The sequence below is a fragment of the Pseudophryne corroboree genome, chromosome 6 (assembly GCF_028390025.1).
Source record: "Pseudophryne corroboree isolate aPseCor3 chromosome 6, aPseCor3.hap2, whole genome shotgun sequence".
NCBI classification, from domain to species: Eukaryota; Metazoa; Chordata; class Amphibia; order Anura; family Myobatrachidae; genus Pseudophryne; species Pseudophryne corroboree.
In genome coordinates, this window is record NC_086449.1 from 195,571,167 (window position 1) to 195,596,525 (window position 25,359).

The 25,359-nt window shown below is 48.5% G+C and overlaps 1 protein-coding gene across 2 annotated transcripts in view; it reads right to left on the minus strand.

Annotated features, from left to right (window-relative positions):
* The window catches only part of ZWILCH (zwilch kinetochore protein), a 189,327-nt gene that overhangs the window by 16,785 nt on the left and 147,183 nt on the right, over window positions 1-25,359 (minus strand). For both annotated transcript variants that reach the window (XM_063925568.1, XM_063925567.1), the window contains 2 exons: window positions 21,295-21,400; window positions 20,473-20,552 (listed from right to left, as the gene is read on the minus strand). In XM_063925568.1, coding sequence (XP_063781638.1) covers window positions 20,473-20,552; window positions 21,295-21,400 — 186 coding nt within the window. The remainder of the gene's footprint in view (window positions 1-20,472; window positions 20,553-21,294; window positions 21,401-25,359) is intronic.

Below are 25,359 nucleotides of genomic sequence, written 5' to 3' on the forward strand. Positions count from 1 at the left end.
AAGCCATATCTGATTGTCCATTCGGACAGGGCAGAGCTGCGGACTCGTCCCCAGTTTCTTCCTAAGGTGGTGTCAGGAACCTGAACCAGCTTATTGTGGTACCTGCGGCTACTAGGGACTTGGAGGACTCCAAGTTGCTAGATGTTGTCAGGGCCCTGAAAATATAGGTTTCCAGGACGGCTGGAGTCAGGAAAACTGACTCGCTGTTATCCTGTATGCACCCAACAAACTGGGTGCTCTTGCTTCTAAGCAGACGATTGCTCGTTGGATTTGTAGCACATTTCAACTTGCACATTCTGTGGCAGGCCTGCCACAGCCTAAATCTGTCAAGGCCCATTCCACAAGGAAGGTGGGCTCATCCTGGGCGGCTGCCCGAGGGGTCTCGGCATTACAACTCTGCCGAGCAGCTACGTGGTCGGGGGAGAACACGTTTGTAAAATTCTACAAATTTGATACCCTGGCTGAGGACCTGGAGTTCTCTCATTCGGTGCTGCAGAGTCATCCGCACTCTCCCGCCCGTTTGGGAGCTTTGGTATAATCCCCATGGTCCTGACGGAGTCCCCAGCATACACTAGGACGTCAGAGAAAATAAGATTTTACTTACCGATAAATCTATTTCTCGTAGTCCGTAGTGGATGCTGGGCGCCCATCCCAAGTGCGGATTGTCTGCAATACTTGTACATAGTTATTGTTACAAAAATCGGGTTATTATTGTTGTGAGCCATCTTTTCAGAGGCTCCGCTGTTATCATGCTGTTAACTGGGTTCAGATCACAGGTTGTACAGTGTGATTGGTGTGGCTGGTATGAGTCTTACCCGGGATTCAAAATCCTTCCTTATTGTGTACGCTCGTCCGGGCACAGTATCCTGGCTGAGGCTTGGAGGGGGGTCATGGGGGGAGGAGCCAGTGCACACCACCTGATCCTAAAGCTTTTACTTTTGTGCCCTGTCTCCTGCGGAGCCGCTGTTCCCCATGGTCCTGACGGAGTCCCCAGCATCCACTACGGACTACGAGAAATAGATTTATCGGTAAGTAAAATCTTATTTTTGAGTCTAACCGTAAATTATATATATATATATATATATATATATATATATATATATATATATATATATTTATTTATTATAATTTTTTTTTAATATATATCTTTCATCCATGGGAGACACGAACTGTGGGACATCCGAAAACTATACCTGAAGCGAGTGTAGGACCACTCGCCCAGAACTTGCACCCTTCGAGCTGAAATGTCAAAACAGTAGTATTTTATGAATGTGTATGCTGAGGACCATGTAGCCAGCCTGCAAAAGCTGCTCCACCGAAGCACTTCGTCGAGCTGCCCAGGAAGTCAACTGACTGGGTTGAGTGGGCCCTTACAAAGTCCAAAACTGGCACATTGGCCAAAGAGTAGGCGTGTTGGATGACCATCTTTATCCAGCAAGCAAGAGTCTGCTTGGTTGCAGACCTACACCTTTTATGGACAGCAGAGCAAAAACAGCAAATCCAAATGGAGTAAGTCCTTGATCCTGTCAACATAAATACAGAGGGCCAACACAACGTCCAGCAAGGCAAGGGATGAATATGGGTCCTGTTGATACATTCACTGGAAGAGCATATAGCTCAATTTCCTTGTTTATATGGAACATATAAACCAACTTTGGAAGAAAATCCATCCTAGTCCACAGTACCATATATGGTCTGGGTGGATGCACCCAAAAAGGGATTTATGTGACAAGCATAAATCACTAGACACTGCCGATATAAGTGCAGTTGTGCAGTGGAATTAGGCAGAGACCTGAACCTTGAGAGAAGAGAAACCGAGACACAAATCGAAGACTGCTTGCAAAAAGTAAAAGTCTAAAAGGGGGGCGGGACAGGACTGCACAAACTAAAATTGTAAACAGAGAGACTTGTAGTGTGACAAAGAAAAAAGAAAAAAAAGGTAATTGCAGGTGCACACTCTAAGCACACTGGTAATCAACACATAGGTAAGACCTGGATAAATGTATATAATATTAGGGATGTTGGGAACCTACCTAATGAGATCACCGTGACATGGTAGGGTGTCTACCAGCAGGGCTTCCAGATCCAGTGTTTGGAAGCAGTAACGGGACACGCTGCAATTGTGGATAACGGAGGCCAACATGTCTATTTTGGGCCAGCTGCAGTGATCCACTAACATCTAGAAGTGTGCGGGCTGGAGAAACTATTCCCACACATGAACGTCCTGACTACGGAGAGTCTGCTTCGTTTTCGACCTCCGGGATGTAAACTGCCAACAGAGAGGGAGGAAACTGTTCCGTCCAACAGAGAATCTTGCCGACTTCTCACACGGCTCCTTTGCGTTCAGTGCTGCCCTAATGATTGGATGTATGAGACAGCAGCCTTGTTTTCTGACTGGACCTTTACCAACTTGCCCCGAAGAGAAGTGGCCTTGACGGACAAAGGGCACAGTAGATTGCCTTAAACTCCAGAATGTTGATCGGAAGGCAGGATTTCCAGTGTGACTCATCAACCCTGGAATGTGTCATGGAGAGTCACAAAGTTCCAACCCCCAGGCTCATATCCATTGTGAGCAGCACCCAGTCCAGAATCAGAAAAGCCACCACAGTAGGTAGGTAACACATTTCCTGGAACAAGGAGAGAAGTTGAAACTGGATTTGAAGGCAATAACAATTCCATTTGGAAAGGAGCTCTGTCTGGAGAGGTCTGGAGTGAAATCAAACATACTTTACCATGTTGAAGGAGGAGGCTAACATGCCCAGAACGTTCATGCATAGATGTAACGGCACATCCAAAGGATAGATTGTACCATGTTCTGTAAGGTCAAAATCTTAACCCTGGGAAGGGAAATTTCCTGGTATCGGATATTCAGCAGAGCCACAGTTGAAGCATCCATTGTGAAGTAAACAGGATGGACTTGCTCAAATTTATGAGCTAACTGTGCTCTTGATGTACCTGAACCATCAGGAGCTGAAATTAGGAGATTGTCCAGGTATGGGATGATCTGGGCCCCACACAGTCAAAGGTCAACTGCCGTAACACACTTGACCTTCGTGAAAGCGCATGTTGATAAGCCAAAAGGGAAAGTCACAAAATTTGAAATTAGAGAAAACTGAAGCATAAAAAGCCTTGTTGCTCTTCTCGAATGAGAATATATAAATATTGATCCTCGATATCCACGAATGCTATGAAATCCCCTGACTCAAAAGCATGCATGATAGACTGAAAAGATTTCACTCTGAAGCTGGGAGAAGGAGCTTTTGTATGAGGAAAAATAGGATTTTAATACCTACCGGTAAATCCTTTTCTCCTAGTCCGTAGAGGATGCTGGGGACGCCAAAAGGACCATGGGGTATAGACGGGATCCGCAGGAGCTTGGGCACACTAAAAAGACTTTGACTGGGTGTGAACTGGCTCCTCCCTCTATGCCCCTCCCCCAGACCTCAGTTATAGGAACTGTGCCCAGGAGAAACGGACATTTCGAGGAAAGGATTTTTGTTAAACTAAGGGCGAGAAACATACCAGCCCACACCACAAACATACCGTACAACTGGAGTAACATGAAACCAGATAACAGTATGAACTAACAACAGCAACAAGCTGAACATAACTGATACACAAACCACGTGTAACCGAAAATAACCAGTATCAACCTAACTGCAAGGAACAGTCCGCACTGGAATGGGCGCCCAGCATCCTCTACGGACTAGGAGGAAAGGATTTACCAGTAGGTATTAAAATCCTATTTTCTCTTATGTCCTAGAGGATGCTGGGGACTCCAAAAGGACCATGGGGTCTATACCAAAGCTCCAGACCGGGCGGGAGAGTGCGGAAGACTCTGCAGCACCAATTGAGCAAACATGAGGTCCTCATCAGCCAGGGTACCAAACTTGTAGAAATTAGCAAAAGTGTTTGAACCCGACCACGTAGTTGCTCGGCAAGAGACCCCTCGGGCAGCCGCCCAAGATGAGCCCACTTTCCTGGTAGAATGGGCCTTTACTGACTTAGGCAACGGTAGCCCAGCCGAAGAATGAGCTTGCTGAATCGTAGTACAAATCCAGCGTGCAATAGTTTGCTTAGAAGCAGGATTTCCAATCTTGTTGGAAGCATACAGGACAAACAGAGCCTCTGTCTTCCTAGTAAGAGCCATCCTGGCGACGTAAATTTTCAAAGCTCTTACAACATCAAGAGATTTTGGGACCGCCACAGCATCCGTAGCCACAGGCACAACAATAGGTTGGTTAATGTGAAACGAAGAAACCACCTTCGGCAGAAATTGTTGACGAGTCCTCAATTCCGCTCTATCCGAATGGAAGATCAAATATGGGCTCTTGTGAGACAAGGCCGCCAACTCAGACACTCGCCTGGCAGACAAAAGAAAAAAAGGTTTTGATGGCGCTGAGCAGAACTGTGTGTGTTTACACCCTGGGATTAGCTGCCACCTGGTGAGGAGGTAGCCAGCCTCCTCAAACAACAAAACAAATGCAGAAAATTACCAGGTCAGCGCTTAATGCCAATGATGTACACAAAATTAATAAAACAGTTTATTAGACAAACTAAAAACATAAAACAATTTAAAATTGGTAAGACCACAACATAGTAATCATATGAAACTGAGGTATCTGAAACCTCTAAAATAAGCAATAATATACACTAATTGTAAGCTCTAGAAGGCAGTTGCAAAACCTTGAATGGGAATGACTCTCTGTTTGATTTTATCTCTGTTTAAATAATTGCCCACGATATAAGCACAAAGAATCTTACACGGCCGTGCATATAAGTGTCCTCAATTATACGAGTTCAATCACAGCTGGAAAAAGTTCATCAACTTAGAGGTCCACTGGATGTATAAACAGTGCATAAATATGAAGTTGTATGATAACTGCTACTCACAGTATATATAGAAGTGTCCTTGCTGCACCTCATGTGTTGTATGGAGCTGCTCTATATCACCCTGTGCACGGGTGAGACATCCGTCAGCGGCAAAGTCCGTCAGTGGCACAACCCGTCAGCGGCGCAATCGAGCAGGGAGCCGCTCTCCACCGTCCGGCACAATGTAGATGCACCAGTTCGCCGTTCTGCACCCCCAGCACAAGGAGGACGGCGGCGCGGCTCTGGGATGAACGGCGAGGGTGATACCTGCGTACCGATCCCTCTGGAGCTAATGGTGTCCAGTAGCCTAAGAAACAGAGCCCTGAAACTCAGAGAAGTGGGCCTGTTTCTCTCTCCTCAGTCCCTCGATGCAGGGAGTCTGTTGCCAGCAGGCTCCCTGAAAATAAAAAACCTAACTAAAATACTTTCTTTTACAGGAAACTCAGGAGAGCTCCCTGAAAGCACCCAGTATCCACTGGGCACAGTTTCAAACTGAGGTCTGGAGGAGGGGCATAGAGGGAGGAGCCAGTGCACACCCAGATCCAAAGTCTTTCTTAAAGTGCCCATGTCTCCTGCGGAGCCCGTCTATCACCATGGTCCTTACGGAGTCCCAGCATCCTCTAGGACGTTAGAGAAATACATAGCAAGTATATCTTGTGAAATACAGTTGTGCTCATAAGTTAACATACCCTAGCAGAAGTTGTAAGGAAAATTTGCACTCATCAGCCCGGAAGCTGCGCATGGGACGTACTTGGATGTTCCAACATGACAATGATCCAAAACACAAGGCCAAGTCGACCTGTCATTGGCTACAGCAGAATAAAGTGAAGGTTCTGGAGTGTCCATCTCAGTCTCCTGACCTCAATATCATTGAGCCACTCTGGGGAGATCTCAAACGTGCAGTTCATGCAAGACAGCCCAAGAATTTACAGGAACTGGAGGCTTTTTGCCAAGAAGAATGGGCAGCTTTACCATCTGAGAAAATATAGAGCCTCATCCACAACTACCACAAAAGACTTCAAGCTGTCATTGATGTTAAAGGGGGCAATACACGGTATTAAGAACTGGGGTATGTAAACTTTTGATCAGGGTCATTTGGATAGTTTCTGTTTTCATTATGATTTAAAAAGAGTAACCAGAGTTGTTGGACAATAAATGGCTTCACCCAACCACTAACCATGAGTGAAAGAAAAGTTTGTGAGTTATCATTCATATTCTCTGACAAATGGCCAGAAAATCACAAATTCTGCTAGGGTATGTAAACTTATGAGCACAACTGTACCTATATTATTTAGAAAACCTGACACACTTAGCCCCTCAGGTTACAGAATATAGGAGTAGCACGCTGAGTGAAATACCCGATATGGCAGCCACGCAGCAGCTACATGCACACACACACAAAGTCACAAGCGTACCATGCAGAAATTATACACCATAAAACTGCACTGGACTAGCAATACAAAGTAATACTCAGCATAGCTATATATGTAAACAGTAGATATAACAAAACACAGTAGATACTGGATGTATATCACAGGGTGTTTGTACCACACAACCCTGAATGTATGCACTCTTTCTTAACTAACACTGTCCCTTGACAGGTAGAATACTTAAGTGTCCTGTAAAATGCACAGCGCTGGCGAGCAGGCGGCTTTACAGAGGATTTGTCCCAGCAGTCCCAGGAACAGCGCAGCTCCGTGTGATGGCAGCTGACAGGGAGTCAGGGAGAGATATGCAGCTCCAGGGCGGGAACATTCACCCAAATGGAGCCCTGGGGCTGGGGGAGGGGCTACAGCTTAGGCCTTATTCCCCTGCTGGCTTCCCCACCGGGCACTGCGGGCTGTAATAAAACGGGGTTTTAAGAAGAGAAAAAACCCCACCTGTGCCCTGTGTCCTGGTGACTAGTGGAGCGGCTGCCCTGTACAGTGTCCACGCCAGATCACGATAAAAGCGGGCCAAAAGAGACCCCTTTCCTCCCCTTGTACCTGCGGCCACGCGATCCCGGAGGTCAGCGGTGAGTGTGTGTGTGTGACTAACAGAAGGACACCGGAGCCTCCGCTGTAGTTACCCGGCAACCAGGGCGTGGGAGTATACAGCGCCGCTGGGGGAGTGATGGAGCTGCAGCAAACAATGTCTATTTGACATACATAAAAGCTGCAGCCCTTGAAGTCTTCAAAAGTTCTTCTTTTCTTCTGAAATAAGCTATAATATGGGCTGCAATGGCAGCCCTCCTGTTGATTGCCTGCTTACTGCATGGCACCAACTTACAAACTGAGCTCCTGTGCACGGAGGCAGGGTTATAAAGGAGGCGGCGCTGTGCATCTTGGGAACAGTCAAAGCTTTGAGCCTGTTGGTGCCTCGGATCAAGATCCTACTCTACACCCCGATGTTAATCCTTGTGAAGCCCAGTGTACCCCGCAGCAGAAAGTATGTTTACCACTACCAGAACACCTATACAGGTGAGCTAGGGATTGCGATTCTATGACCTGACACCCAGTAGTGACTGGAACCCTTTTTGTCCTCAACTAGGGTTATCTGTAACTATCTAAGGATGTGCCTCCACCCAAGCTATATACTGACCTGGGCTTGCTTGGGTAAGCCTACAAGTTAAAGGCCCAAATATTGAGATAATTGAGCCTGGAATTTACTACCTGGTGTTAACTAACGTGGAGTGCCCACTAAGAGTTTGCTACTCTGATTATACTATCCACTGGTCTACACCTTTATCTGAGGCCTATCGTTTGTCTTTCCCACAGCGCCCTTAATTCGTTTTCCTCTAAACAAACACTTCACCCGGTAGGTAGTAGTACTAGTCTTTATATGGAAATATATAGTTAACTTTATAGTAAAGCAAAGATTGATTTACATAACATTGAATAACCACAGTCATATCAAACCATATCACCACAATAAATACATTTGGGTGATACATCTAAATTGCATGCACTACAAAAATGTTACACCATAGACCAGGGCTTTGTCTCATTTCGTTGCTGCGCAGTTTTTTAAGGGCCTTTAATAAAGAATAAAAAATATATATATAGTAAATGTTAATGGATGAGTAGTCTGTTTTTCTGGTTTACATACTATACAAGCAGTATGTTGTAGCTCCACTCGATGTAGTATCCGAAATTAAAGGATAACTCTCTTAACAATGTGCTTAGTCCCGGACTTTGGTTTGCCTGGTAAAGCACAGTTTAAGGGCCGTATTCACGGCCTGATTTGGGGAGATGTCTGCTGAGCGAACCGCTCAGCACACATCTCTCCCCCGCTATCGTGCTGCTGTATTGCCCTGGCAGTGTCAGGCAATCCATGTTCACCGCCACCAATTATACAATTACGTATACCTATATCAGATTATTAATATATATTCCATACAATTTATTAACTCTCTCTCTATATGTATATATAGAATGTATTTATATAACATTTATACCTATTTTCCGAGGCTCGGAGCCTTTCATCCCATTTAATAATTAGGGCTCTACATGAAGTATAGAGGAGGTAGGAGCTCTCTCTGAGGATTTGATAGCTTGCTTGCAGCAGAGAAAGAAGCTGAATTTCTACAGTAGGAGGGAGCTGGAGCCTCTGGCAAGCTGCCTATGCCTAGGAAGGGATTGGGGGAGGAGAGACTGAGCAATGGCTCAACCACCATGATCAAACTCAGGGACTTGCCACCGATTTAATGCCATACCTGGCGGCAAAGTGGGGGAGCAGAAGACCGGGCCTCTACTTGCCTACTGCCTCCCTGCTTCGGCTGATGTACTCCAGGGACTGCCTGGAGCAGCTAACTGCTGCACCAGTGATCCGGCAACCGGAGAAGAGTAACTGACGGAGTGACGGGCATGAAAACTGTGCCTGCAGCAGCCCTGACAACAGCAGAATATAAATACATAAAACACTGCTGCAGTAGCAGCTGCAAAAACTGATCAGCTCCATCGGGTGTCCCCCTCCCCAGAAAAAAAAAATAGGATTTTAATATCTACCGGTAAATCCTTTTCTCCTAGTCCGTAGAGGATGCTGGGGACTCCAAAAGGACCATGGGGTATAGACGGGATCCGCAGGAGACATGGGCACACTATAAGACTCTGAATGGGTGTGAACTGGCTCCTCCCTCTATGACCCTCCTCCAGACCTCAGTTATAGGAACTGTGCCCAGGGAGACGGACATTTCGAGGAAAAAGATTTTTGTTAAACTAAGGGTGAGATGCATACCAGCTCACACCACAACACACCGTTTAAACTGGATTACCAGGAATACCAGATAAAGTATGAACGAAAAACAGCAACAAGCTGAACATAACCGATACACAACCGTCGTGTCACCGAATACAACAACTAACAATACAACTGCTAGTAACAGTATGCACTGGGATGGGCGCCCAGCATCCTCTACGGACTAGGAGAAAAGGATTTACCGGTAGGTATTAAAATCCTATTTTCTCTTACGTCCTAGAGGATGCTGGGGACTCCAAAAGGACCATGGGGTCTATACCAAAGCTCCAGACCGGGCGGGAGAGTGCGGACGACTCTGCAGCACCGATTGAGCAAACATGAGGTCCTCATCAGCCAGGGTATCAAACTTGTAGAACTTAGCAAAAGTGTTTGAACCCGACCACGTAGCTGCTCGGCAAAGCTGAAGTGCCACCCAAGATGAGCCCACCTTCCTGGTAGAATGGGCCTTCACTGACTTTGGCAACGGCAATCCAGCCGTAGAATGAGCGTGCTGAATTGTATTACAAATCCAGCGTGCAATAGTCTGCTTGGAAGCAGGATTTCCAATCTTGTTGGAAGCATACAGGACAAACAAGAGCCGTTCTGGCGACATAAATTTTCAAAGCTCTTACGACATCGAGAGATTTTGGCACCGCCACGGCATCCGTAGCCACAGGCACCACAATAGGTTGATTTATGTGAAACGAAGAAACCACCTTCGGCAGAAATTGTTGACGAGTCCTCAATTCCGCTCTATCCACATCGAAAATCAAATATGGGCTCTTGTGAGACAAAGTCGCCAATTCCGACACCCGTCTGGCGGACGCCAAGACCAAAAGCATGACCACTTTCCAAGTGAGAAATTTCAACTCAACCTTTCGCAAAGGTTCAAACCAGTAAGACATAAGAAAATAAGATTTTACTTACCGATAAATCTATTTCTCGTAGTCCGTAGTGGATGCTGGGGACTCCGTAAGGACCATGGGGATATAGCGGCTCCGCAGGAGACAGGGCACAATAATAAAAGCTTTAGGATCAGGTGGTGTGCACTGGCTCCTCCCCCTATGACCCTCCTCCAAGCCTCAGTTAGGATACTGTGCCCGGACGAGCGTGCATAATAAGGAAGGATATTGAATCCCGGGTAAGACTCATACCAGCCACACCAATTACACCGTACAACCTGTGATCTGAACCCAGTTAACAGTATGATAACAACGAAGGAGCCTCTGACAAGATGGCTCACAACAAGAATAACCCGATTTTTGTAACAATAACTATGTACAAGTATTGCAGACAATCCGCACTTGGGATGGGCGCCCAGCATCCACTACGGACTACGAGAAATAGATTTATCGGTAAGTAAAATCTTATTTTCTCTGACGTCCTAGTGGATGCTGGGGACTCCGTAAGGACCATGGGGATTATACCAAAGCTCCCAAACGGGCGGGAGAGTGCGGATGACCCTGCAGCACCGAATGAGAGACTCCATGTCCTCCTCAGCCAGGGTATCAAATTTGTAGAATTTAGCAAACGTGTTTGCCCCTGACCAAGTAACTGCTCGGCAAAGTTGTAAAGCCGAGACCCCTCGGGCAGTCGCCCAAGATGAGCCCCCTTCCTTTTGGAATGGGCTTTTACAGATTTTGGCTGTGGCAGGCCTGCCACAGAATGTGTAAACTGAATTGTATTACAAATCCAGCGAGCAATCGTCTGCTTAGAAGCAGGAGCACCCATCTTGTTGGGTGCATACAGGCTAAACAGCGAGTCAGATTTTCTGACTCCAGCCGTCCTGGAAACATATTTTTCAGGGCCCTGACAACGTCAAGTAACTTGGAGTCCTCCAAGTCCCTAGTACCCGCAGGTACCACAATAGGTTGGTTCATGTGAAAAACAGAAAACACCTTAAGGAGAAATTGAGGACGAGTCCTCAATTCTGCCCTGTCAGAATGAAAAATTAAGTAAGGGCTTTATATATGATAAAGCCGCCAATTCTGACACACGCCTGGCTGAAGCCAGGGCTAATAGCATCGTCACCTTCCATGTGAGATATTTTAAGTCCACAGTGGTGAGTGGTTCAAACCAATGTGACTTTAGGAAACTCAAAACAACATTGAGATCCCAAGGTGCCACTGGGGCACAAAATTAGGCTGTATATGCAGTACCCCTTTTACAAACATCTGAACGTCAGGCACTAAAGCCAGTTCTTTCTGGAAGAAATTCGACAGGGCCGAAATTTGAACCTTAATGGACCCTAATTTTAGGCCCATAGACAGTCCTGTTTTCAGGAAATGTAGGAAACGACCCAGTTGGAATTCCTCTGTAGGGGCCTTCTTGGCCTCACACCACGCAACATATCTTCACCAAATGCGGTGAAAATGTTTTGCGGTTACATCCTTCCTGTCTTTGACCAGGGTAGGGATGACTTCATCTGGAATGCCCTTTCAGGATCCGGCGTTCAACCGCCATGCCGTCAAACGCGGCAAGTCTTGGAACAGACAAGGCCCCTGCTGGAGCAGGTCCTTTCTTAAAGGTAGAGGCCACGGGTCTTCCGTGAACATCTCTTGAAGTTTCGGGTACCAAGTCCTTCTTGGCCAATCCGGAACCACGAGTATCGTTCTTACTCATCTCCCTCTTATGATTCTCAGTACTTTTGGTATGAGAGGCATAGGAGGGAACACATACTCTGACTGGTACACCCACAGTGTTACCAGAGCGTCCACTGCTATTGCCTGAGGGTCCCTTGACCTGGCGCAATATCTGTCTAGTTTTTTGTTCAGGCGGGACGCCATCATGTCCACCTTTGGTTTTTCCCAACGGTTTACAATCATGTGGAAGACTTCCCGATGAAGTCCCCACTCTCCCGGGTAGAGGTCATGCCTGCTGAGGAAGTCTGCTTCCCAGTTTTCCACTCCCGGAATGAACACTGCTGAGAGTGTTATCACATGATTTTTCGCCCAGCGAAGAATCCTTGTAGTTTCTGCCATTTCCCTCCTGCTTCTTGTGCCGCCCTGCTTACGTGGGCGACTGCCGTGATGTTGTCCCACTGGATCAATACCGGCTGACCTTGAAGCAGAGGTCTTGCTAAGCTTAGAGCATTGTAAATTGCCCTTAGCTCCAGTATATTTATGTGGAGAGAAGTCTCCAGACTTGATCACACTCTCTGGAAATTTTTTCCTTGTGTGACTGCTCCCCAGCCACTCAGGCTGGCATCCGTGGTCACCAGGACCCAGTCCTGAATGCCGAATCTGCGGCCCTTTCATAGATGAGCACTCTGCAGCCACCGCAGAAGAAACACCCTTGTCCTTGGAGACAGGGTTATCCGCTGATGCATCTGAAGATGCGATCCGGACCATTTTTCCAGCAGATCCCACGGAAAGGTTCTTGCGTGAAATCTACCGAATGGGATCGCTTTGTAAGAAACCACCATTTTTCACAGGATCCTTGTGCAATGATGCACTGATACTTTTCCTGGTTTTAGGAGGTTCCTGACTAGCTCGGATAACTCCCTGGCTTTCTTCTCCGGGAGAAAACATCCTTTTCTGGACTGTGTCCAGAATCATCCCTAGGAACAGTAGACGTGTCGTCGGAAAAAACTGCGATTTTGGAATATTTAGAATCCACTCGTGCTGTCGTAGAACTACTTAAGATAGTGCTACCTCGACCTCCAACTGTTCTCTGGACCTTGCCTTTATCAGGAAAGCGTCCATATTTCTTTTAAGAAGAATCATCATTTCGGCCATTACCTTGGTAAAGACCCGGGGTGCCGTGGACAATCCAAACGGCAGCGTCTGAACTGATAGTGACAGTTCTGTACCACGAACCTGAGGTACCCTTGGTGAGAAGGCAAATTTGGACATGTAGGTAAGCGTCCCTGATATCCAGTGACACCATATCGTCCCCTTCTTCCTGGTTCGCTATCACTACTCTGAGTGACTCCATCTTGATTTGAACGCTTGTATGTAAGTGTTCAAATATTTCAGATCTCACCGAGCCGTCTGGCTTCAGTACCACAATATAGTGTGGAATAATACCCCTTCCCTTGTTGTAGAAGGGGTACTTTGATTATCACCTGCTGGGAATACAGCCTGTGAATTGTTCCCAATACTGCCTCCCTGTCGGAGGGAGACGTTGGTAAAGCAGACTTCAGGAACTTGTGAGGGGGAGACGTCTCGAATTTCCAATGTACACCTGGGATACTACGTGTAGAATCCAGGAGTCCACTTGTGAGTGAGCCCCCTGCGTGCTGAAACTCTTGAGATGACCCCCTACCGCACCTGAGTCCGCTTGTACTGCCCCAGCGTCATGCTGCGGACTTGGCAGAAGCTGTGGAGGGCTTCTGTTCCTGGGAATGGGCTGCCTGCTGCAGTCTTCTTCCCTTTCCTCTACCCCTGGGCAGATATGACTGGCCCTTTTGCCCGCCTGCCCTTATGGGGACGAAAGGACTGAGACTGAAAAGACTGTGTCCTTTTCTGCTGAGATGTGACTTGGGGTAACAAAAGGTGGATTTTTCAGCTGTTGCCATGGCCACCAGGTCCGATGGACAGCCCCTTTATACGGCAATACTTCCATGTGCCGTCTGGAATCTGCATCACCTGACCACTGTCGTGTCTTCGTCTGGCAGATATGGACATCACATTTACTCTTGATGCCAGAATGCAAATATCCCTCTGCGCATCTCGCATATATAGAAATGCATCTATAGTCAATAAAATCTTGTCCCTGTCAAGGGTATCAATATTTTCAGTCAGGAAATCCGACCAAGCCCCCTCAGCGCTGCACATCCAGGCTGAGGCGATTGCTGGTCGTAGTATAACACCAGTATGTGTGTATATACTTTTAGGATATTTTTCAGCTTCCTATCAGCTGGCTCCTTGAGGGCTGCCGTATCTGGAGACGGTAACGCCCCTTGTTTTTATAAGCGTGTGAGCGCCTTATCCACCCTAAGGTGTGTTTCCCAACTCGCCCTAACTTCTGGCGGGAAAAGGTATACCGCCAATAATTTTCTATCGGAGGAAACCCACGTATCATCACACACTTCATTTAATTTATCTGATTCAGGAAAAACTACAAGTAGTTTATTCACACCCTACATAATACCCTTATTTGTGGTACTTGTAGTATCAGAAATATGTAACACCTCCTTCATTGCCCTTAACATGAAACGTATGGCCCTAAAGGAAAATACGTTTGTTTATTCACCGTCGACACTGGAGTCAGTGTCCGTGTCTGTGTCTGTGTCAACCGACTGAGGTAAATGGGCGTTTTTACAAGCCCCTGACGGTGTCTGAGACGCCTGGACAGGTACTAATTTGTTTGCCGGCCGTCTCATGTCGTCAACCGACCTTGCAGCGTGTTGACATTATCACGTAATTCCTAAATAAGCCATCCATTCCAGTGTCGACTCCCTAGAGAGTGACATCACCAATACAGGCAATTTGCTCCGCCTCCTCACCAACATCGTCCTCCTACATGTCGACACACACGTACCGACACACAGCACACACACAGGGAATGCTCTGATAGAGGACAGGACCCCACTAGCCCTTTGGGGAGACAGAGGGAGAGTTTGCCAGCACACACCAAAAACGCTATAATTATACAGGGACAACCCCTTATACAAGTGTTTTCCCTTATAGCATTTTTATATATGTAATCATATCGCCAAATAAGTGCCCCCCCTCTCTGTTTTAACCCTGTTTCTGTAGTGCAGTGCAGGGGAGAGCCTGGGAGCCTTCCTCACAGCAGAGCTGAGCAGGAAAATGGCGCCGTGTGCTGAGGAGAATAGGCCCCGCCCCCTTTTCGGCGGGCTCTTCTCCCGGAGTTTGTGAGATCTGGCAGGGGTTAAATACATCCATATAGCCTCAAGGGCTATATGTGATGTATTTTAGCCATAAAAAGGTATTATACATTGCTGCCCAGGGCGCCCCCCCCAGCGCCCTGCACCCTCAGTGACAGTTGGTGACTGTTGGTGAAGTGTGCTGACAACAATGGCGCACAGCTGCAGTGCTGTGCGCTACCTTATGAAGACTGAAAGTCTTCTGCCGCCTGTTTCTGGATCTCTGGACCTCTTCAACTTCGGCATCTGCAAGGGGGGTCGGCGGCACGGCTCCGGGACGAACCCCAGGGTGAGACCTGTGTTCCGACTCCCTCTGGAGCTAATGGTGTCCAGTAGCCTAAGAAGCAAATCCATCCTGCACGCAGGTGAGTTTACTTCTCTCCCCTAAGTCCCTCGTAGCAGTGAGCCTGTTGCCAGCAGGTCTCACTGAAAGAAAAAAACCTAACTTAAACTTTTATTCTAAGCAGCTCAGGAGAGCCACCTAGATTGCACCCTTCTCGGCCGGGCACAAAAATCTAACTGAGGCTTGGAGGAGGGTCATAGGGGGAGGAGCCAGTGCACACCACCTGATCCTAAAGCTTTTATTATTGTGCCCTGTCTCCTGCGGAGCCGCTATATCCCCATGGTCCTTACGGAGTCCCCAGCATCCACTAGGACGTCAGAGAAATTGTAACACCACGTCAAGATCCCACGGTGCCACGGGTGGCACAACGGAGGATGGATATGCAGCACTCCCTTCACAAAAGTCTGAACTTCTGGAAGGGCGGCCAATTCTTTTTGAAAGAAAATAGATAAAGCCGAAATCTGCACTTTGATGGAACCTAATTTCAGGCCTGCATCCACACCTGCCTGCAAAAAATGGAGGAAACGACCCAGCTGAAACTCCTCCGCAGGAGCTTGCTTGGCTTCACACCACGACACATTTTCTCCAAATACGGTGATAATGCTTCGCCGTGACCTCCTTTGTAGCCTTAAGGAGAGTGGGGATGACTTCCCCGGGAATACCCTTTCGAGCTAGGATTTGGCGTTCAACCTCCACGCCGTCAAACGCAGCCGCGGTAAGTCCTGAAATACGCATGCCCCTGCAGTAACAGGTCCTCTCTGAGAGGAAGCGGCCAAGGATCTTCTATGAGCAATTCCTGAAGATCCGGATACCAGGCCCTCCGTGGCCAATCTGGAACGACGAGTACTGCCGGAACCCTTGTTCATCTTATGATCCTCAACACTTTTGCAATGAGAGGAAGTGGAGGGAACACATATACCGACTGAAACACCCACGGAGTTACCAGGGCGTCCACTGCACTGGCTTGGGGGTCCCTTGACCTGGAACAATACCTCGGAAGCTTCTTGTTGAGGCGAGACGCCATCATGTCTATTTGAGGAATTCCCCAACGCCTTGTCACTTCTGCAAATACCTCTTGATGAAGAGCCCACTCCCCGCTCACGTGCTTTTCCGCCCAGCGGAGAACTCTTGTGGTCTCCGCCATCGCCGCTCTGCTCTTTGTTCCGCCCTGGCGGTTTACGCACGCTACCGCTGTTACGTTGTCCGACTGAATCAGGACAGGTAGACCTCGAAGCAGGTATTCCGCTTGCAGAAGGCCGTTGTAAATGGCTCTTAACTCCAGAACGTTTATGTGGAGACAAGTTTCCTGGCTTGACCATTTTCCCTAGAAACTTCTTCCTAGCGTGACTGCTCACCAGCCTCGGAGACTTGCATCCGTGGTCAGCATAACCCAATCCTGGATTCCGAACCTGCGTCCCTCTAGAAGGTGAGAACTTTGCAGCCACCACAGGAGAGAAAATCTGGTCCTGGAAGATAGACTTATTTTCCGGTGCATGTGCAGGTGAGACCCGGACCATTTGTCCAGCAGGTCCCACTGAAACACCCGTGCATGAAACCTGCCAAACGGAATGGCTTCGTAAGCCGCAACCATCTTCCCTAGCACTCAAGTGTATTGATGAATCGACACTCTTGCCGGTTTCAGAATCTCCTTGACCATGCATTGGATTTCCAGAGCTTTTTCCGCTGGAAGAAACACTCTTTGCAGTTCCATGTCCAGGATCATGCCCAAGAAAGGCAGCAGAGTTGTCGGAATCAACTGAGATTTTGGAAAATTTAGAATCCAACCATGATGTTGCAGAACTGTCAGGAAGCGTTCCACATTTCTTAGCAACTGCTCCTTCGATCTCGCCTTTATCAGGAGATCGTCCAAGTACGGGATAATTGTGACACCTTGCTTGTGTAGGAGTACCATCATTTCCGCCATCACTTTGGTGAAGATCCTCGGGCCGTGGAAAGCCCAAACGGCAACGTCTGAAATTGGTAATGATAATCCTGCACCGCAAATCTCAGGTAAGCTTGATGTGGAGGATATATCGGGACGTGTAAGTAGGCATCTTTTATGTCGACTGACGCCATAAAATCCCACCCTTCTAGACTGGAGATCACTGCTCGAAGAGATTCCATCTTGAACTTGAAAGTTTTCAAATACAGATTGAGGGACTTTAGGTTCAGGATCGGTCTGACCGAGCCGTCCAGCTTTGGTACGACAAAGAGGCTTGAATAAAACCCTTCTCCCCGTTTGGACGGGGGTACCGGGACAATGACACTCTGTTGACACAGCTTTTGTATCGCAGCACTCACTACTTCCCTTTCTGGGATAGAAACTGGCAAGGCTGATTTGAAAAATCGGTGGGGGGGGGGGCACCTCCTGAAACTCCAGTTTGTACCCTTGGGACACTATGTCTAAGACCCAAGGATCTAGGCCTGAGTGAAACCAGACCTGACTGAAGAGTCTGAGAGGCGCCCCCACTAGCACAGACTCCCGTAGGGGAGCCCTAGCGTCATGCGGTGGACTTGGCAGAGGCCGGGGAGGACTTTTGGTCCTGGGAGCCTGACACAGCAGGCGCCCTTTTTCCCCTTCCTCTACCTTTTGAAGCAAGGAAGGACGAGCCTCTTCCTTTTTTGTATTTATTAGGCCGAAAGGACTGCATCTGATAATGGGGTGCCTTTTCCTGTTGTGCTGGAACATAAGGAAGAAAAGATGACTTACCCGCTGTAGCGGTAGACCCCAGGTCAGCGAGGCCGTCACCAAACAAGACACTACCTTTATAAGGGAGAGCTTCCATAGCTTTCTTGGAGTCGGCATCAGCATTCCATTGATTAATTCACAGCGCTCTCCTGGCCGAGACTGCCATGGCATTGGCCCTTGATCCCCAAGATGCCAATATCCCTCGCCGCATCCTTTAGGTAAGCTGGAGCATCCCTGATATAACCGAGAGCCAAAAGAATGTTATCCCTATCCAGGGTATCCATGTCAGACGCCAAATTATCAGCCCACTTAGCAATAGCACTACTCACCCATGCCGACGCCACGGCAGGTCTGAGGAGTGCACCCGTAGTGACATAAATGGCCTTTAATGTCGTTTCCTGCTTACGATCCGCAGGATCCTTGAGGGCAGCAGTGTCGGGAGACGGAAGCGCCACCTTCTTGGACAGCCGGGACAGGGCCTTGTCCACATTGGGAGATGACTCCCACTTTTCCCTGTCGTCAGAGGGGAAAGGATATGCCATAAAAATTCTCTTGGGAATCTGCCACCTTTTGTCAGGCGATTCCCAAGCTTTTTCACAAAGAGCATTCAGTTCATGAGAGGGGGGAAACGTTCCCCTTATATAAACAAACCCTTGTATCTGGAACAGCAGGCACTTCAGAAATATGTAAAACATCTTTAATTGCCACAATCATGTACTGAATACTCTTAACCACTTTTGGATGTAAACTGGCCCCACTAAAGTCGACACTGGAATCAGAGTCCGTGTCGGTATCAGAATCCGCCATCTGGGTAAATGAACGCTTTTGTGACCCTGAGGGGGCCTGTACCTGGGATAAGGCTTCCTCCATGGATTTTCTCCACGTTTGTGTCTGAGAATCAGATTTATCCAGCCTCTTAGACAATAATGCCACATTTGCATTCAATGTACTCAACATGACCACCCAGTCAGCAGTCGGCGGTGCCGACAGAGTCATTCCCAAATCTTTCTCTGCGCCCCCAGTAACTTCCTCCGGGGAGGAGCACTCAACCTCAGACATGTCGACACACCGTACCGACACACACACACTCACACTGGCAATAGGGGACAGACCCACAGAGAAGCCTGTTAGAGAGAACACAGAGGGAGTATACCAGCTCACACCCCAGCGCCCATATGCAATGTTTGTGAAGAGAGAAAAATGGCCCTGGTAAGCTGTGAGGGCTAAGCCACGCCCCCTCCCGGTGCACTGTAGTCCCGCATAATTTTAAATATTTACACTGGCGGGGGTCTTATATTTAGTGCCTAGGCACTAATATATGCTCTTTTGCCAGTTTATATATCTCCAGCAACTTGCTGCCCAGGGCGCCCCCCCCTGCACCCTGTGAGTGCCGTTGGTGTATGTGTGGGAGCATGGGGCGCAGCGCGACCGCTGCGCTGTACCTCCGATACTGAAGTCTTCTGCCGTCACTGAAGTCTTCTTGCTTCTGTATACTCACCCGGCATCTTTCTTCTGGCTTCGGTGAGGGGGGTGACAGCGCGGCTCCGGGAACAAGCAGCTAGGCGCACCAAGTGATCGAACCCTCTGGAGCTAATGGTGTCCAGTAGCCTAAGAAGCAGAGCCCTTAACTCAGAAGAAGTAGGTCTGACTTCTCTCCCCTCAGTCCCTCGATGCAGGGAGCCTGTAGCCAGCAGGTCTCCCTGAAAATAAAAAACCTAACAAAGTCTTTTCAGAGAAACTCAGGAGAGCTCCCCTAGTGTGTGTCCAGTCTCTCTGGGCACAGAATCTAACTGAGGTCTGGAGGAGGGGCATAGAGGGAGGAGCCAGTTCACACCCATTCAAAGTCTTATAGTGTACCCATGTCTCCTGCGGATCCAGTCTATACCCCATGGTCCTTTTGGAGTCCCCAGCATCCTCTAGGACGTAAGAGAAATAATAATTTCCGCCACTTGGCTGCAGGTGCAAGAGATGCTTTTTACCCTCAATTACAGGTTCATCTGGCAACATGCATGGATGGGTATCAGGGCCGGCTCTGGCGCTCTGTGCGCCCCGGGCGGCAATAGGGGGCGTGGCTTCGCACAGGGGGCGTGGTCATTTACACCCCTGTACAGACTGAAATGATGTGCGGTGCGCGATGACGTCATCACGCACCGCACAGTAAAGGACCTCTCCACAAAGGGAAACTAGACGCGTACGCGTCTAGTTTCCCTTCACAGCGGCAGCGAGGGGGGGGGGAGGGGAGCGGGGGGCAGCGGGCAGCACACAGCAGCAGCGGATCTTGCCCTGGTGCGGCGCCCTCCGGAAGGCGGCGCCCCGGGCAAAAGTCCTGCTTGCCCGTGGCAAGATCCGCTACTGATGGGTATGCATGTTTTCTTTGACAATTCAATGACTGCCATTTAGGCTGTACAGTTCTTATACTTAACCAATGCTACTTTTCCTACTGTGTTACTCAGAGTGGTATGTTAATTGGACTAGAATATGAAATTATGTTAAAAAAGTAAAGATGTGCAGCAATCTTACCCAAGGGTGCACCTCCCCATATCTCAGCGACTGTATGATGAGAGAGAAGCAGTTTGTGACATCTTGATAAGAGGAGACGCCTTCATAACACAAAAAAGAGAAAGAATATTTAATTGCCATTGGTGCACTGTGCAGGAGAGAAGTGATAAGGTAATAGCTCGCATTGCATGCTACACAGTGTGACTGCTCATATTGCAGAGGAGATCAGTCAGGAATATTAGGAAACATGATGGCAGATTTGATAGCCTTAGTACAGTGTAATACTACAGAGAAACTCACAGTTATAGCCCTTTCACACAGAAAGGCAAATTCCCGGGTGAAGAAGTTCTACCTGGTATTTTGCCAAAAACACGGGTCCTTTTTCTGTGTGAAAGGGTCAACCCAGGTTGAAATTCCCGGGACTTCGACCCAGGAATTTACCAGGGTTGGAGACCGGGGAATTTTGACCCAGGTTGACCCTTTCACACAGACAAAATACCCGTGTTGATCTGCAAATTACTGGGTAGAAATTCTTAACCCGTTAATTTGCTTGTGTGATAGGGGGGGTCAGGCAGGGACCGGCAAAACTACCCAGCACTGAAATGCCAGGTAACAGCCGGGATTTTCAGACATTTGTGTCTGAAAAAAGTATAAGATGGCCAGGGCAAATAAACACTGCTGTGGCCTAACAAATCTTCAGAAAATGACATTGAAACATTTGTTACTTTTGTATTACACATACAGGTTGAGTATCCCTTATCCAAAATTAAAAATCAGACGTTGTATACTGTGATACGGTGATACAAATATAGCTTGAATACAATGAGATTCGATAGCTCTTACTTTTCCTCATCTTGCACCACAGCATCTCAGCAAAGTCCAGGTCTCCGCGCTCTGTGATAAAGGACTGGATGGAGCTGTCCACTACTGAAGTGTCACTCTTTACTTTCTATAAGGATGCAATGAGCAGTGTAAGCCTCTAAATACTAGTATTTACAATATATAAGTGACACACTCTACACTGACTATGTAAGGATTACAGCTGAACTTATGATACCCACCATAGAATAAAGAGGATTTTAATTACCTACCGGTAAATCCTTTTCTCGTAGTCCATAAGGGATACTGGGGACACTTAGTACGATGTGGGTATAGATGGGGTCCAAAGGAGCCGGCACACTTTATATTTCTTCAACAGTGTGCTGGCTCCTCCCCTCTATGCCCTCCCTCACAGCTCAGTCTAGGAAAACTAGTGGTGAGATTAACAAACCAGCACACATCAGATCATACATACTAGCAACAGCTAGTGAATCCAGAAACAGCAACAGCTGATGTAAACAACTTCACACAAGAACAATAACTTGCAGAAAAGTCGAAGCACAGAGGCGGGTGCCCAGTATCCCTTATGGACTACGAGAAAAGTATTTACCGGTAGGTAATTAATAGCCTCCTTTCTCTATCATCCATAAGGGATACTGGGGACACTTAGTACGATGGGGACATCCCAAAGCTGCCAGAACGGGTGGGAACATGTTGCGACACCTGCAGCACCGTATGTCCAAACTGGACATCCTCCGTAGCCAGGGTATCAAACCTGTAGAACTTTACAAACGTGTTTGTCCCCGACCAGGTAGCGGCCCGGCACAGTTGCAAGGCCGAGACACCACGGGCAGCCGCCCAGGAAGAAACCACAGACCTGGTAGAATGGGCCTTGACAGACCGAGGAATAGGCAAAGCCACCGAAGCGTAGGCCTGTTGAATAGTAAGTCTAATCAACGGGCAATAGACTGCTTTGAAGCAGGACGACCCTTTTTGTGAGCATAATACAGCACAAAGAGGGAATCCGATTTTCGGACAGCAGCAGTCCTCTTGACATAAATCCTCAGGGCTCGCACCATACCCAAGGACTCAGGAATTGAGAAAGTGGTCGAAGCCGCCGGAACCACAATAGGCTGAGGTGGAATGCAGAAACCACCTTAGGCAGGAATTGTTGTCGAGTCCTGAGTTCCGCTCTGTCCTCATGAAAGACCAGGTAGGGACTCCTAAAAGACGAAGCGCCAAGTTCTGAAACGCGCCTGGTGGAAGCCAAGGAGCATGACCGTCTTCCACGTAAGGTACTTGACCTCTACTAACATCAGAGATTCAAACCAAGAAGACTGTAGAAAGGTCAAAACCACTTGTAGATCCTAAGGTGTCGTGGGAGGCACAAAAGGAGGCTGGATGTAAAGGACACCCTGCAGGAACATCTGTACCTCAGGCAAAGCAGCCAATTTCTTCTGAAAGAAAATGGACAAGGCAGAGATCTGAACCTTTATGGAGCCCAACCTTAGGCCCATATCCACCCCAGTAAGAAATGCAAAAAGCGTCCCATGATGAAATCCGCAGGTGGATATTTTCAGCCCTCACACCTGGAGACTTATCGTTTCCAGATATGGTGGTAATGCTTCGACGTGACAGCTTTCCTGGTTTGAATCATAGTGGTAATAACCGTACCCGGAATTCCCTTCTCACCTAGAAGGGTCCGCTCAACCGTCATGCCATTAAACAAAGCCGCCGTAAGTCCGGGTAGACGAACGGTCCTTGCAGAAGAAGATCCTCCCAAAGTGGCAGGGGCCAGGGGTCTTCTATTGCCATGGCCAGAAGATTCGCGTACCAAACCCTTTGAGGCCAGTCGGGGGCAATGAGAATTGCCTGAACTCCATCTCTTCGGATTCTTTTTAGAACCCTGGGGAGCAACAGAATCAGAGGAAACAGGTACACCAGCCGGTAAACCCATGGCGTTGTCAGCGCATCCACTGCCGCTTCCAGAGGGTCCCTCATCCTGAAACAATAGCACTGAAGCTTGTTGTTGTGCAGCGAGGCCATCAGATCGATCTGCGGACAGCCCCACCGATCTGTTATCAGTCGAAATACCTGCAGGTGGAGTCCCCACTCTCCTGGGTGTAGGTTATGACGACTGAGGAAGTCTGCCTCCCAGTTGTCTACTCCTGGAATGAATATGGCCGACACCGACCTTGCATTCCTCTTGACCCAGAGGAGAATCTTAGATACCTCCTCCCGCATGCAGGCCCTGCTCTTAAAGGGGGTACTCGCGGAGCGATCGCTGCTTAAAATCTAAGCAATCTGACTAGATTGCTTAGATTTTAAGCATGATCGCTTCGTGTGTACCCCCCACAGCGATAGCGATGCACAGCCCCGCGCATAGCTATCGCTGGTGCTAGATTGGCCTGCCGTGCAGGCCAATCTAGCAGGTCACTCATTTCACCCGCTGGGTGAAATGAGCGGCCCCCCCGTCTCCCCCCGCACGCTCAGCACACATCGCGCTGTGCTGAGCGTGCGGGAGGAGATGTGTGCTGAGCGGTTCGCTCAGCACACATCTCTCCCACATCGGCCCGTGGGTACTTTGCTTTAGTCCCTCCTTGCCGTAAGCCACTGCCGTGGCATTGTCTGATTGAACCTAAATGGCTTGACCTTGGAGCAGATGAGAAGCCTGCAGCAGAGCATTGTATATCGCTCTCAGTTCCAGCATGTTTATAGGAAGGCAGGCTACGAGGCTTGACCACCTTCCCTGAAACTGTGCCCCTTGGGTGACAGCTCCCCAGCCCCGAAGGCTTGCGTCCATTATCAAGAGAATCCAATCCTGGATCCCGAAGCTCCCCCCTCCAAGAGGTTGGAGGGTTGCAATCACCACAGGAGAGAAATCCTGGCCTGTGATGAGAGACATATGACCTAGTGCATCTGCGGATGTGAGTTCGACCACTTCTTTAGGAGATCAAGTTGGAATGTCCTTGCATGGAATCTGCCAACTTGAATGGCCTCGAAGGAGGCCACCATCTTTCCAAACAGACGGGTGCAAAGATGTACCGAGACCCGGTTTGGCTGCAGAACTGCCCGAACCAACTCCTGAAGTGCCTTCGCCTTGTCTGCAGGAAGGAAGACCTTCTGAGCCACTGAGTCCAGGATCATTGCGAGGAACTGGAGACGCATGGTTGGCTCCAGGTGGGATTTTTGAAAATTCAGAATCCAAACCGTGGTGTGTGACAACAGGGATGTCGTGCGGCAGATGCTGTCCAGCAGAAGTTCCTTTGATCGTGCTTTGATCAGGAGATCGTCCAGGTAGGGACAATGTTCACTCCCTGAATCCTGAGTTGGAACATCACCTCCGTCAATACTTTGGTGAAGCCCCTTGGGGTCGAGGATAGGCCGAAGGGTAGTGCCTGGAACTGTTAGTGTTCCTCCAACAGAGCAAACCTGATGTAGGCCTGATGAGGCGGCCATATCGGAATATGGAGGTAAGCATCCTTTGGGGTATATGCAATTCACGGCGAATCGCGGCAATTTTTCGCCGTTTTTTAATTCGACTAAATTCGCCAGGTGAATTCCGGCAGGTGGCTGCCGGAATTCACCATATTCAATGAAAAACGGATTCGCCAGAATCGCGGGCGAAAATCGGCCGATTTGGCGGATTTTGCCGCGATTTTAAAAAACGGGAAAAAACCCGGAAAAAAAAATGGCGTGGGGTCCCCCCTCCAAAGCATAACCAGCCTCGGGCTCTTCGAGCTGGGTCCTGGTTCTAAAAATGCAGGGGAAAAATTGGGCAGGGATCCCCCGTATTTTTAAAACCAGCACCGGGCTCTGCGCCTGGTGCTGGTGCCAAAAATACGGGGGACAAAAAGAGTAGGGGTCCCCCGTATTTTTAACACCAGCATCGGGCTCCACTAGCTGGACAGATAATGCCACAGCCGGGGGTCACTTTTATGCCGTGCCCTGCGGCCGTGGCATTAACTACCCAACTAGTCACCCCTGGCCGGGGTACCCTGGGGGAGTGGGGACCCCTTCAATCAAGGGGTCCCCCCCCCCAGCCACCCAAGGGCCAGGGGTGAAGCCCGAGGCTGTCCCCCCCCATCC